Source organism: Colletotrichum graminicola (genome assembly GCF_000149035.1).
Source record: "Colletotrichum graminicola M1.001 genomic scaffold supercont1.72, whole genome shotgun sequence".
Taxonomy (NCBI): Eukaryota; Fungi; Ascomycota; class Sordariomycetes; order Glomerellales; family Glomerellaceae; genus Colletotrichum; species Colletotrichum graminicola.
In genome coordinates, this window is record NW_007361076.1 from 90225 (window position 1) to 104810 (window position 14586).

The following is a 14586-nucleotide window of genomic DNA, read 5'->3' on the forward strand; positions in this document are numbered from 1 at the left end:
GCGAGTGGTCGGCTTGCACCGAGCCCCTCTGTCAACTTGCCAGAAACCTGTCCTTCTGTCTCTGAAGGTGCCGGTGCTCGTGTTGGGCGGCCAACTCTATCCGAACCTTGAAATACGGAACTCATCTTTCGGGTAAGCTTCTGCATGAAGCCAGGCTTGGGGTCTGGATGTTTTGGTATGAGGGGGTCGGCGAGCTCAGCAGATCGTTGCTTTCCACTTTCGGCTGATGCAATTAGGGAGTCACTCGCCTCGCTCGGATGCTCAACTTGCTCTGCAGCCAGCGCGCGGGTGATCGAGGCGATGCCACTGGATCTTGCGTCGATGCCAAGATGATACATGTCGGTACCAGTTTTTGAGTCAGTAAAGCTTGCAGGGCTCAACCATTCATTGGTGCAATGTCGCTTCGAGAGTGCTGGGAAGGATGTCATTTTACAACTCTTGTCCTCATCGTCATGTATGACCGATTCAATTATGTTTGCCTTGTCCTGGGTGGACTTGGACCCAAGCTGAGGATCAAGAGAAAACCCATCAGAGTCAGCTACTCCGTGTGCAGCTGACGGACCTGGTGTGTGACTAGGCTCAATGTCGGTGGACGCATCGAACATGTGAAGAGTGCTTCGGGGCACATTTGGGTCAATTCCACTGTTGCCGAGCCATTGGATATCAGTACTGCCCGCCTGACAAACAATTTTCGTCGAAGGTACTTGTTGAGGCCTTGTTTTTGAGTATATCTGCCCATCTGAAGCGCTTCGAGCAACGAAGGAAGTCTCTGGCTCGCTGATAGTAGTTGCAGGGTCAGCTGTAGTTGAAAGTTGAGGCTCAATGGACGATTTGAGGCAACTGGGCTTCCTTGAGAGCCACTTGGGTGCCGAGTTGTTTATTGGCTGATAAGATTCGGTAGGTGGTGTGCTTTGAGAGCTGGGATCATGCTTGCACATCTCTTGCAAGACGATCTCGACAACACGCTGGACTTGACTGTCATCTATAACATACTGGTAAGATTCTTGTGAACTGGTAGCGGGCTGATCCGTCTCTTGGGGTAGGTTGACTTCTGCCTTCCGGTTCCCAGCAAGGTTGTCTCGGACCTTCGCCATGATGCGCTGCATCCGTATATGAGTTTTGCCCCATAATTTGTAGCCAGATCGCCCTTGGTTATTTGCATTTTTCTCCGGCTGAACGAACATTGGATCATGGTGGATAGTGTCGGCGTTCTCGGCGTTCGTAATGCCGGCATGGGCTCGTATTGATGTCATCGAGGAAGGCTGGTTGGCGGTAGTCGGTGCAGTATGCTCCGGTCTGACACCATCGTGTAAAAAGGGTAGAGCAAGTCGCTCGCTGGCAGGGATGTTGTTGGCTATACAAAATTGTTAGCAACAAGTTGAGGTAGCGACAAGATGGTGGATGAGAATCATTGTTACTTTCGCCAGATACAACCACCGCTTCCGCTTCACCGAGATGCTCATCGACAGATTCTGAATTGTGGGAATGGATATTGAAAGTTTCTTCTACACTCATACAACGAGAGGGTCGACGGAACACTGAGCTGGCTTGAGGAACCCAGTCCATAGTTACATCATCGCCATGGCTACGCAAGCTCCAGTTGAGCGCGGTGGATGGTGCTGGCGGGACGATGGATACGCGTCGCTGATGGGTTGGATTCTTCTGCGTGGTTGTTGGGTAGATGAGAGAACCATTTTGACATGATGGTACAAAAACCCCAGGCAGCTGCGTTATTCGAGATCGTTCGTGGACGGAGGCATTAGGCTCTTCAGTCGACAGGGCCTTTCGGAAATCATGGTCGCGGGGGCTGAAGCCGTTGCTCATGTCCGAAAGATGGGCCGGGGAACAAGAAGAGAGTCCAAAAAAGGAACGGGGGTCAAGGAATACTCTGGTTAAGGAAATGAAGGGAGGAGATCAAAGTCAAAGTGGTAAGACCTTGACGAGAAAGGCTGGAAGGACAAGGCGTCGCTAGGGTTGACGATGTTGGGTATGATGTAGAAGAGAATCCCAATGGGCGATTGAATGGACCGCACACCATAATAGACAAGGAATGCCGGAAGACAGCACTTTCTTAATAATGAAACAGTTCAAGATTCATGACGGCTTCCTCAATTGACAAAGGGGATCGATTACTGAGCAGCATGGTGAGAAGGCACAATCGTGAGTCGTCTTTCCCCATCGCCCTCGGCGGTGGAAGAACATCTCGGTACAGTCTATGGAACAATCATATTGTGACCAACTCCAACTGAACTGAAGTGAGACCTTTTATCGATGCTTGATTGAGCTCATTGATAGGCAATAATTACCTACATAATATGTAACGAAGACGTTGCTGTTCATCATGTTCTAGAAGCAAGGTTCCAGAGAAATGGCGAGATGACATAAGCAAGCACTGGCGGGGGTCGGACAGTGCTGTAATACAGTGCGTATGCCTGTTTACTGTCCAGCGCCAGAGATGCATCTGGGCCAATAAAAATCCCTGCGCAACAAAAGGGTTTTCGACTGGATCGGCAAAATCCTCATTGGAAGCTTCGTTAGCTGAGCTCTCAAGGCATCGCCGTTTTTTCGACATTTCGACTCGACGGGCAAACGACGCCGAGCCAGCGTCACAAGCCTGTTCGTTTTGACCCTTCCATCGACTCGATAATATCTAATTAGTCATGACCTCAAGTGTCGCACCGACTACTCACGACCCTGCTGGACCTTCATCCGATACCAGCAGCGCCTACACGAGGTTACATATCACTCCTTTGGACCAGGACCTCTTGAAGATTGTCGTCCCGTCCTCGGCCCTGCCAAACGCCCGCAATATATCATTTCACACGATCGAGACCTTTCCAGAGAAGCGCTACGGCTTTGTCGACCTTCCCGAGACGGACGCCGAAAAGCTCAAGAAGAGACTCAACGGTGCCGTGCTGAAGGGCGTCAAGATGCGCATCGAAAAGGCCCGTCCCCTCGAGGAATACACTCCCGTTCCCGAAGACGAAGAGACGGGAAAGAAGCGGAAGAAGAAGTCCAGGGACAAAGAGGAGAGGAAGCGGCAGAAGCGCGACGACAACGTTGTCGAGGGTGTTCAGCTGCACGATCGCAAGGTCAAGCGAGGATGGACCGTCCCCGAGGAGGCCAAGATAAGGGAGAAGAAGAGCAAGAAGGACAAGGAAAAGAAAGATAAGAAAGACAAGACCAAAAAGCGTGAGGAACGGTCCAAGTACACCGAAAAGGAGGAGTGCTTGCTCAAGACCAAGCTGCCCGCGAAGCAGCTTCCGGCGACGACCGAGGCCGAGGACGAACCCGAACGCAAGAAGCGCAAGAAGAGGTCCAAAGAGGTCATCATCCACGAGTTCGAGAAGACGACAAAGTTCCCCACCTTTCTCAAGGCCGCCAAACCTGCGCCCGTTGAGTCGCTCACCACCGAGTATGTCGAAGGCAAAGGATGGGTAGACGCCCAGGGAAACGTCATCGAGCCGCCCAAGACGAGGAGAACGGCGACGGCGCCCGTCCCCGAGTCCAAAGCACCCAAGGCGTCGAAGAAGGCCAAGGCCCCTCCGCCGCCTCCGCCGCCTCAGGATGAAGATGACACAAGCAGCAGCGGCACGTCATCCGATGACGATACCTCCTCAGACGAGGGCTCGGACAATGAGCCGGAGCAGGTCAAGGCGTCGCCAGTGACACCTGCAAAGCAGACGCCGAGGCCGCCGCGTACAGAGGACGATACTACCAGCAGCAGCGGCTCTTCGCCGGCCGACACTAGCTCCGAAGATGGTTCAGACGACGAAGAAATGACCGATGCTGCAAAGCCTTCTGAGCCATCCGTTTTCGAAACCCCTCTGCCTGCCATCAGGGCCGCCGATGCATCGCGGCCCATATCCGCTGGCTCCAACGTCAGTCTTACTATCAAGATACCCCCACCCTCCACCCCGTCGCAGGTGCACCCTCTCGAGGCCCTCTACAAACGCCCGAAGCAGGGTGATGACGGGAACCCTCAAGCCGCCAAAAAGCCCGAGCCTTTCAGCTTTTTCAGCGGTGGTGCCAATAACGTCGACTTGGAGGACGAGGGAGACGTTGCGGCGGCTGGCCAGCTGCCCATGACCCCCTTCACTGCAGAGGAGTTTGAGTGGCGCAACGTTAGAAGCGCGGCACCCACGCCCGACACGGCGCACCCGAACCATATGAAGCCGTTTTGGGCCATTGGTGCCGAGGGCGATGACGAGGAGGACGACGAGGAGACGCGGGAGGAGATCGAGGCGACGCTGAATGCGGAGCGGAACGCCGAGGCCGAGAGCGGCGGCGCGGCGGCGGGACCCGGCGGCGATTTCCAGAAGTGGTTCTGGGACAACCGCAAGAACCTCAACCAGTCGTGGATGAAGCGCCGGAAAACGGCCGCCAAGGAGAGGCGGCACCGGGACAACAAGTCCCGCGCCTCCAAGGCCGTGTAGCGGGCCATGGTCATGCTTGTCTGCCCGGCGTTTATATACAAATAAAAAGTTTGATTTATTTATCTTTCCCGTATCTTCTTCCCATCAGGTTCAACCGCAACCTGGGCCTCCGAGGATTATCAGTCATTTGTTCTGGCATCAGGTAAGCAGACACCGTAAACAGATACCGCACTCGGCGACGTTTTTCTATTTTTGTCACGCCTTTGGCCGCGTCACGGAGGATAAGTCAACACGGATGACAACATATCATCTTCATCTGTTATCATATTCGGGTCCACCCAGCGCCTCTCCCATGTTCACAGTTGGGATAGTGATAAGAACTACCCCGGCTTCCTCCGCCACCCCCCCCTCGTGGACTCGACATCCTGGCAGTCGGCAAAAGGGAACCCGGCCCTCTTTCATTCTTTAGTTTCCCTGCATTGCGACTTGGAGACAGGCCGATATATCGACTGATTCCAGCGTCCGGTCGTCGGACAATGTAGGCCGCTAATGGGTTATTCGGTCATCACTCCGTCTCCGCCTTATCATGTCCCATATTAAGTTTCTTCCTATCAAGCGTTTCGTCGTCGGCCAAGACGCGATGCAGCTTCGCGGCACAGGCAGGGTAACATCGTCAACTCCATCCCTGCAGGATAGTCACCTCTGAAAGACTGAGTCTCGTTATCCGGCGGGGCGATATCCTTCATTCGACCTTACTTGTCCTTCGAGCCTGTTATCGCATCATCGGACATACGTTCACCTCGTCCCCAATTGCCTCGAGTCGATGGATGCATGCCCGAATAAGATCTGGGAATAGCCTGCGATATAGGACCCATTTTTGACGCCCACGGAACTACTACAGTACCAAACTGACATGTCAACTTCGCCTGCTGAAATGATATACTCTCCATGTTGGTTCGGCCGTCCGCCACAGGTCCACCAGGATAACTCCGCGGTCGGCTATCCAGTGTTGGAGGCAGCGATCGTCGGCTCAGTCCCTCCCTCCCCCCTCTCCGCAGAAACCCTTATCTCGACTTTTGGGATGAGGGGTTACGTTGCCTTCAGCAGTGACCACCAGTAGACGACAGTCATGGCGGATAGGGTGCTCATATAAGTGAGGTCCCGTGCGCATACGTGACGGCTGTATCGCCATCAGCACGGCACGCCATCTCGCTCCATCTCCTATTATTTGCGAATCTCCTCGGACCCGGCCTCTTACACCGAAGTTCCTTTGAGGACTACCGCAGCTATGGCATCGCCTCAAGATCTGGAGGCTCCCATATCGGAGAAGAAGGTCGCCGTCGTCACGGACCAGTCCGACAACGCGAGCGAGAAGAATGGCGAGACGGACCTTCGTGAGTACCTTTACTCCTTCTTGCGAACGGCTGCAAAGCCCACCTGGGAAATTCCCTGACCGGCTGACACACGATCGGCGCAGTCTCCGTGGAAGCCCGATACACAGAGGACGAGTTCCATAAGCTCAAGCGCAAGGTCGACAAGTATCTCCTCCCGCTCATGTGGTTCTGCTATGGCATCCAACAGGTGGACAAGACCGCCCTCGGCACTCAGGCCATCTTCGGTCTGCGCGAGGACACAGGGCTGAAGGGACAAGAATACTCATGGCTGACGACCATATTCTGTACGCTCTCTCCCCTCCTCCCCGGTCCCTCGGCCATCCCGTCTGTCTCGCGAAGCTGACCACGTCTCCCAGACATCACATACATGTGCTTCGAGTTCCCAAGCAACATCCTACTCCAGCGTTACAAAATGGGCCGTACCCTCTCCGTGTATATGATCTGCTGGGGCATCATCGTCCTCTGCATCGGCTTCGCCAAGAACTTCACCCACCTCATCGTCCTCCGCGCCCTCCAGGGCGCCTTTGAGTGCTGCATCTCGCCCGGCTTCATCCTGCTCGTGGGCACCTGGTACAAGACGCAAGAGCACGCCTCGCGGGCGCTCGTGTTCCAGAGCGCCAACGCCGGATTTGGCGTCATCGCCTCTCTCATCATGTACGGCATCGGCGCCTCAACGCAGCACAAGGAGGGTGCAGAGCCGTGGCGGTACATCTCCTACGTGAGTCGACCTCTGTGGAACGTACGTCGTACGCGGGCCGGATATCTGACAGCTTGCAGTTCCTGGGCAGTCTCACCACCGCCATCGGGTGTCTCTGCTTGTTCCTCCTGGGTACACCTTCAGAGGTGAAGTGGCTGAGCGAGGCGGAGAAGGCGATGGTAAATTTTCTTGGCGGCTTCCGTGTTCCGGATTGGCAGCTGACCAGCAAAAACAGGCGAGCGCGCGCATCATGTCCAACAACACCGGCCACGACCGCACCGCCATCAAGGGGTGGAAGTGGAAGCAGGTCCGGGAGTGTTTTGTTGACCCCTGCTTCTGGTTCGCCGGCTTGAACGCCTTCCTCAGCTCCGTGCCCAACGGCGGCCTCACGACCTTTGGCAACATCATCATGACTTCGTTCGGTTTCAGTACGTGTCCCCCTTTTTGCTCTCTTCAACGCCGGGCTCGAATTACTAACACTCTCCAAGCCAACCTCCAGACCATCCTCATCGACATCCCCCGTTCTGTCCTGTCCGTTCTCATCTTCATCACCGTCGGCCTCGTCACCAGCAGGCGCGCAAACCTCCGTCTCTGGATCATGGCCTCGTCGGTGCTCCCGCCCTTTGCCGGCTTCCTCGGCATGTCCCTTCTCCCCAACGACCCGGCCATCAAGTGGTCCAAGTGGGGGTGCTACTTCATCACCGTGCCCTTCGTCCTCGGCCTCTTCCTCGCCTGGTCCCTGATCCCGAGCAACACGGCCGGCCGCACCAAGCGCACCATCACGAGCAGCTTCACATTTGTGGGCTACTGCGTTGGCAACATGGTCGGCAGCCAGATCTTCCGCGCAAAGGACGCGCCCAAGTACACGCCCGGCACCATCGCGTGCGCCATCTGCTTCGGCCTCGAGTTCACGCTGATCCTGACGTGGCGTTGGATTCTGGTGAGGCGGAACAAGAAGAGGGACGCCGACATGGCCACCGACGGCCTCACGGCCGAGGAGAGGGCGAGGCGGGGAAAGGAGTACGGCGAGCAGGATTACACCGATTTTGAGAACCCCTACGTGAGTAGCCCCGTCAACCCCCGTCAGAAAGGCGGACGCTAACCTTGACAGTTCCGATACTCGCTCTAGAGTCGGTTTTGTGATGGGAATAGGGAGGGAGGGGAAGGAGGACATTGAACGTTTCTGTCATTACGGCATTGACCCGGTGTAGAGCTGTGTCCAAAGCCGATGAATCATTTATAGCACAATCGCAAATACTGCAGATATCTTGAACCTGTCATGAACGAAAACTTTGGGAGGGCGTGATGTTCGACGGCAACGGATTTGCACATTTAGCACTAACGAGGGGTATAGTACGATCTCCCAACGGAGACTACAACATCAGACACCAGTATAAAAGACTGCCCGCCAAGAAAGTCGTATCCTTCCCCGTCCCCACAGGTCTATCCAAGGCGCGCGGGGCTTGCGGCGCGTGTGAGCCCATGCAACGATTACGCGTCGCCGCGCCGGCCGTCCAAGTTCTCCTCGTGGTACAGCGGCGGGCAGGGGCCGACCTTGCGTCGCATGACGTACGTGTTCGTCCACCACGGCAGGACGGTGCCGAGCTGGTAGGACGCGTGCTTGCGGGTGGGCACGCCGAAGACGTAGTCGAGCTCCTCGAGGGACTTCTGCTTCGTCTCGGGGACGAAGAGGAAGATGAGGCCGAGGGCGACGAGGTTGAGGCCGGCGTAGAAGGAGAAGACGCCGGTGGCGGTCATGGCGATGAGCATGCGCGGGAGGGTCAGGGAGAGCACCGAGGCCCAGAAGTTGTTGGTCGCGACGGCCCAGGACATGCCGACTTCGCGGTGGGAGAGGGGGAAGACCTCGGCCGAGTACATGAAGGGGACGGGGCCCTCGCCTGGGGAGGGGGGGTCAGTATTGGGCGGGGCGTTTCTTGAAGGGGATTTGGCGGGACTTACCTGGGGAGTAGAAGGCGGCGAAGAGGTAGACAAAGGTCGCCACCGCTGCGATTCTGGCGGTGCTGTCGTTGATGAGGTAGCAGAGGCCGGCGGCTATAGACGGGGCATGTCAGTCTGGGATGGGGAGGAAGGGGGGTTTTCCCAAGAGGCCTTGCGATGGGATGTCTGGTGATGACGAACCTAGCAGAGTCCAAAACATGTTTGGGAACGTGAAGAGCAGAAGCGTCCGTCGGCCAAAGGTGTCGATGGTCCAGACGGCGGGCCACGCGAATGTGAAGTTGATCAGGCCGAACCCGAAACTGGCCCAGAGCGCAGTGTAGTCGCTGATGCCGCTCTGCTTGAAGATGGTCGCGCTGTAGAACGAGATGATGTTGACTGCCCTTGCATGTCAGCCACTTTGAACTTCGACACCGCGGCTCCAGGGTTGTTGTACTCACTTCCGCACATCTGCTGCGCAATCATGACGATGCCCGCGGCCCAGGTCGCGCGCCGGATGCGCGAGATGGTGAAGAGCTCGACGAAGCGCGTGAACATGTTGCTCGTGACCTTGAGGCCGGCCTCCTGCACCAGCGTCTCCTCGTACTCGAGCAGCGCGTGGATGTAGTACAGGTCCCGCGCGGCCTGCAGCGGCGTGTTGCGCAGGCGGAGCAGCGACCCCCAGGCCTTGAGGTGGCGGCCCTTCTTGAGGTACCACCGGGGTGACTCGGGGCAGAAGTAGGTTCCGATGACGAGGGGCACGGCGGGGATGAAGGCCGAGCCGAACTGGAGGCGCCAGGCGATGTCGCCCGTCCTGCCGACGATGAGGTTGGCGCACGTGCCGAGGAAGATGCCTTTTGTGCGTTCTCGAATTAGCACTTTTGGTGGGGGTTCGTTCCGTTGCCAAGAGAGAGCCAAGAGAACCCTAAGAAACAACAAGAAACATCAAGGGATCCCGTCCCGTCTTGGCTCATTGTTGGGGGGAAGGACTAGAGTGAGGCTCACCGAACGCGGTCCAGACCTGCCAAGACATGACCAGGCCGCCGCGGATAAGTGTGGGGGAGTTTTCAGCGGAGAAGACGGGGACTGTGACTTCTTTCAGGCCCATGCCGATTCCGAGTAGCATCCTGCCAGCGGTGGTCAGTGACATGCGGAAGGGGGTTGGCTTGAAAATAATGCCGAGGAGGGGGGAGATCGGTACCTGGACGCGGCGAGCTGGCCCCATGTCTGCGAGACGGCCATGCCGAACGGCGCGAGCAGCGAGAAGATGGCGGCGATGAAGATGACGCCGCGACGGCCGAGGAGCTCGTTGAGGGGATCGGATATCCAACAGGCGCTGCAACGGGGACAATTAGCCAAGAGGGCTTTCTCTCACAAGCAACACAACGAAGCTACCCGGCGATGAGCATCGTGCGCGTCATAGACTTACAACATGAAGATGGTGATGTAGGGCATGGAGTTGACAAGACCGATGATCCAGCTATTCTTGGCGCATTCGCCCTCGTCCGCGAAGGGGCCGCAGGCTGAGCCGGCGGCGTCGGGGATGCCAAGCGCGACGGGGAACGCCAAATTGGCGCCGTTGGAGCCGGTCTACGCAGCCCACACACCGTTAGATCATAGGCTGCACGCGTCAAATGCGGGCGAGGCACAGAACGGGAACGACGACTAGGTGGCGCCGGCTCCCCAGACAAGCGCGCAATAGGGAGGGGGGGAGCTTACCTGGTCCCATCCCTGGATGGCGGCGGCGATGGAGTTGAGGATGATGGTGTAGTATAGCGGCCAAGGGTGCTTCCACCGGTGCGTCACCTCCTCGCGCAGCGCCCGCTTCTCGGCCTCGTCGAGCTCATCGAGATCCTCGAACAAGGCCGGGTTCTGCGCGACCAGGGCGCCCTTCTTCAGCAACGGGAGGATGTCGTCGGGGAGGCCGTACGACCGCTGATAGTCGGTGACCTGCTCGAGGAGCTCCGCCTTGGGGATGCCCCGGAGGGGGTTCTTGATCTCCCCCTCGAGGTTCTGGGTCAGCTCGGCGATGCTCTTCTTGCGCTCCTCGTGGTTGTAGACGCCATCCTTGGTGAAGCTACACACAGGGAATTGTGTGAGTCAAGCCGGTTCGGTTCGCATCACTGGATCGTACGAATGAAAAGCGAAGGAGGTGGGGGAGGAAAAACATACGCTGGTGAGTCTGCGTCGAGTCTCTTCTCGGGCGCGGCCATGGTGTCTGCTTGAATAGTCGTGGTACAGTGGAAGCAAGGCTACTCTTCGCGCAACGTGGTCAGCAACGCCCGTTGGTATTAGATTACGCGGTGCCCGGCAGGCGAGTGTGCATGTGTCGTCCCATCCGATGGGAGGAGGGGGTGGTTCAGGTTAAATATTCAGTTACCCGTTGGAGAGGGCAAGGCTTGGCCGTCCCGTAATTTAACCACAGGCGAATGGGTTAAGCTTCGTCCCATGCATGATATGCACCGCAACGTCGTGGGCGTCGGGCGAGCAGATGGCCGGGGGAAGGGAAAGTAGGTTGGCCGGCCGACTTTTGAGACATGGTAGGAGAGGGAACAGGAGAAAGTCATCCGATGTAGAGTCACACACACACACACACCACACCAGAATCGAGCTATGCAACTGTCACCAGAGAGACTGAGGTACACATAATATGAGCCTAGTCAGAGTGAGACACACACACGCGCCCCGACTTAGTTGGTCAAGCTTCCTGCGGGGTAGACTGTCTAACGCACGCAACGAACCCCTTCAACCACGCCAGCTTATGCTGCAGCAACCTGTCGGCATCGCCATCGAGCAGTGATTCGGCCTGGTCTCGGCTTGCCCACGTAGTACCACCAAGGACGCAGGGTGAGAACGAGCCAAAAGGGCGCTGCCCCTCCATGGCATTGGCAGCAAAGCTTGGGGAAGCTTGGTTGTTCCTTAGCTTCTTTCTGACTATAAGTACATCGTGTACCATAAGTACCGGGGGTTTTACCTCACCGCCAATAGGAAAGGGGAAAGAAGAGTACCTAGTTCCGAGCGTTTTCTTACAAGGGAGGTACGCAGTTAGTTCGCTGCGCAGGATGGAGGGGGATGACGATTATTGCTGTATCAGGCTTAAACTAACGTAAGAGGCGCACACGCATGGTACATCCCCGCGAAAGAATGCCTATTGAACCCTTGTCCGGGGTGATGGGTGGTGGGGATGGCAGAGACGCCCCAATCCACGTCGATCCTGACGGTGGTTCCATCAAGTTCCATTTGGCCAAGGTCGACCACGGCCTGGAAACCAGCGACAAGCTCCCGAAGGACGTATAGTACTTAAGTATATCCTATGGCAGAGATGGCGACGGATCTCGGCGATCGACTAACCTTTTCCGCGATAGTCAGTGTTGTCTCAAGTCCGAATCGCTCGGGAAGCATGTTTAGGCGACTACGACGTCGGGAATTCAAGGCTGGCTCATCGCCGCGCGTGTTGCCATTTGAAGGCACAGCCGCGTTTCGACGTGTGACGGTAAGTTTAGGCACCCCAACTCAATCTTACGGCCACGGCTTTGATGCCGTGTACACCAGGAACAGCATCGAGATCAGCACTTTCTTTACCCTGGGGAAACCGATTCATCGACTGAGGACACCGACTGGAAGGCGTTGCGCCTCAAACACAAACGCGTGAAACGAAGCCTATTCCGAGTGCCATATAAGAATGCAATATCAACTTGATTTGGGAACTCCAAATTCCGGGCATGTGGTCAAAAACTCTATCCCGCTTCTTGCCACCGAAAGTCTCTTCGTATGAGCCGCCAAGTCGGACCAAGACACGTGGGCGTAGGTGCCAACCGGTTTTTGATTGCAGAGATGATGCATTGCTACCACTGCAATTTGCAACGCAGATAACGAGAACGAGGCTAAAACCAAGTGTCGTTGCAACATGGAGAACCCTGGGGACCAGCTCCGTTTGCCCAGCTAGCATGACGCCATGTTCGAAACGCCGCCCGTGTCTTTTTTCTCTTCAATCTTACTTGCACTACTATCACGAAGGGCCCTGATCCAGCTCATTATGTCGCAAACGGCCGCGCAAGAAAGACTCGTCACGACATGCCCGGAATGCCTTCAGCAAGGAAACTGTACATACAAAAGAGAGGGCATCTGCGCGCCTTCCAGCCCCACTCCGAGGGTTCCGGTCTCTCTAACCGGCCGCCCTCCCGGAGAGGTCTCCACACGGTGCTGCTGACGTAAACACATTTGGCTTAGTTGATTAAGTAAGCATACGTACCCTTACCCTACCTTAGCACCTACGCCCATACTGACTGGCTGACTGATTGACTGTTGGCGTCCCTCTTTCTCTTTTGTTTTATTTCCCCTCTCCCTGATGCAAAGAGACTGTTCTGCGAACGACGTTTAGAAGAATCAGGAGGCGTACCAGATGGCCGATGCTGCATCTGCTTTTATGCAGGCCATCCGGCCTCGGGGCCTCCCCCTCCTGCTGATCGGCCTCCTCGCATGCTCCACCCCCCCGACCCTGGCGGAGCGGAACGGCGCGGATCGTCAGTGCCCCAACTACGTCACCAGCCACGGTAAGCCAGCCACCCACCCTCCCACGATGCAGCAGCACACACATCAAAAGGCAAAAAACCCTAAATAGTCAATGTTAACAGCACCTCTCCTGTGGCTGCACTCGCATGACCGCTACATGCCCAGCGATCTCCTCACCCACGTCCGCCACACATCGCCTCTCCTGGACCGGAGCCCCGTGCCTGACCTGCCGCCGCTGGACCTGGACAATCTCGAGCTTCTCAACCAGTTCGGGGACAACGTGGCACTCACCTCCGACGATGATCCCACCACCCATCCGCCATGGCTTCTCGGCACACCCCCGGACCCGGACGGTAGAGTCCGCGACGCCACGCCCTGCGTCGTGATCCTGGTCGACAAGAACGAACGCGATGTCGACGCCTTCTACTTTTACTTTTACTCGTACAACGAGGGCCCGAACGTCACCCAGGTTTTGGAGCCCTTCAACCACATCGTCAAGGGTGGGGAGGCGGCCTCGGGTATGCACTTTGGTGACCACATTGGCGACTGGTATGTTAACCCCTCCACCCTCCCCCCGACTGCCGAACTCTCCTTATGGATGTACCTTTTGCTGACACAGACTGGTCCCAAGGGAGCACAACATGATCCGCTTCCGAGATGGGAAACCTATCGGCATCTACTTTAGCCAGCACGTTGACGGCTCGTCGTATAACTGGGACGACCCAGAACTGTCCAAGACGGACGGGCGTGTAAGCCAACTCACCCCAGCCCTTTTTTCCCCGATGAGGTTGGTTCGCTAACGCGCCGTAGCCAATAGTATATAGTGCATGCGGATCTCATGCAAACTATCCAACGCCGGGGTAAGCTCCATTACCCCCCATGTATCGCCGCCGGCCTCCGTCTAACCCAGTCTGTCTGTCAGCGACCAAATCCACAATGCCGTCTTGGTAGATTACTGCGACCAAGGAAAGAGATGGGATCCCGTCCTTTCGGCTTACTTCTATCGCTTCGATCCCAAGTCATTCACCTTGACTCGACTGGATCCGCCCGGCCAACTAACCGCCGCACCACCCGAGTCGTCGAATCTGACGTCCTTCTTCTACTACTCGGGCCGCTGGGGAGACGTGTCGTATCCGGACTCGGACCCGCGCCAGAAAACGGTGCCGTGGTTCAAGCTCAAACGGTTCCAGTCTGGCCCGACGGGCCCGCGGTACAAGCACCTCGTCCGGAAGGGCCTGAAGCCAGACAACGCGCGGAAGCTGGGGTGGATGGAGTGGGGCGTGGGCATCTACATGTCGCTGTACCCCTGCTGTCTCAAAGGCTGGAGGGCGTGGTTCTTGATCGGGTTTGTTGTCGCCACCTTGTCCGGGGCTGTCGCCGGGGCCGTCTTCGTCTTGAGGAAGTGTAGGACGAGGAAGTATAGGAGGTTGGATGCCGAGGATATCTTATTGGACGACTGGGTACTGGAAGACGACGCCCTGCTCTCCTCCTCTGACGACGAGGATGGGAAGAATGATCAAGGGACCAAACACGCAGGGTAAATGCAGGGCGAGAAGAGGCACCGACCATATGACTCTTGGAGCGCCCTGTAGGTACTACCCATAGCCGGGGCTGCAGAGCTGATAATACTAGGCCCAGGTCGACCACAGCCATTCAGGCTCACTCCATTCGC

At 56.7% G+C, this 14586-nt stretch overlaps 4 protein-coding genes across 4 annotated transcripts; 3 read left to right on the top strand and 1 right to left on the bottom strand.

Annotated features, from left to right (window-relative positions):
• Nucleotides 1-2660: 2660 nt before the first annotated feature.
• On the top strand, nt 2661-4436 carry GLRG_11073 (uncharacterized protein; the record flags this gene model as incomplete). The annotated part of the gene is made up of 1 exon (XM_008101711.1): nt 2661-4436. The coding sequence occupies one exon, from the start codon at nt 2661-2663 to the stop codon at nt 4434-4436; it is 1776 nt and encodes a 591-aa protein (XP_008099902.1).
• A 1228-nt stretch (nt 4437-5664) lies between these two features.
• Nucleotides 5665-7569, top strand: GLRG_11074 (major facilitator superfamily transporter; the record flags this gene model as incomplete). Its single annotated transcript, XM_008101712.1, has 6 exons — nt 5665-5770; nt 5854-6054; nt 6127-6488; nt 6548-6646; nt 6703-6895; nt 6956-7569. 6 exons carry the CDS (start codon nt 5665-5667, stop codon nt 7567-7569), a joined length of 1575 nt encoding a protein of 524 aa, XP_008099903.1.
• Nucleotides 7570-7958: 389 nt separating this feature from the next.
• GLRG_11075 (uncharacterized protein) lies at nt 7959-10615 on the bottom strand (the record flags this gene model as incomplete). Its single annotated transcript, XM_008101713.1, has 9 exons — nt 7959-8365; nt 8427-8519; nt 8607-8801; nt 8864-9256; nt 9408-9529; nt 9604-9738; nt 9832-9992; nt 10122-10479; nt 10575-10615. The coding sequence occupies 9 exons, from the start codon at nt 10613-10615 to the stop codon at nt 7959-7961; spliced, it is 1905 nt and encodes a 634-aa protein (XP_008099904.1).
• A 2189-nt stretch (nt 10616-12804) lies between these two features.
• On the top strand, nt 12805-14455 carry GLRG_11076 (vacuolar protein sorting-associated protein 62; the record flags this gene model as incomplete). Its single annotated transcript, XM_008101714.1, has 5 exons — nt 12805-12955; nt 13037-13467; nt 13550-13663; nt 13725-13774; nt 13837-14455. 5 exons carry the CDS (start codon nt 12805-12807, stop codon nt 14453-14455), a joined length of 1365 nt encoding a protein of 454 aa, XP_008099905.1.
• Nucleotides 14456-14586: the final 131 nt, after the last annotated feature.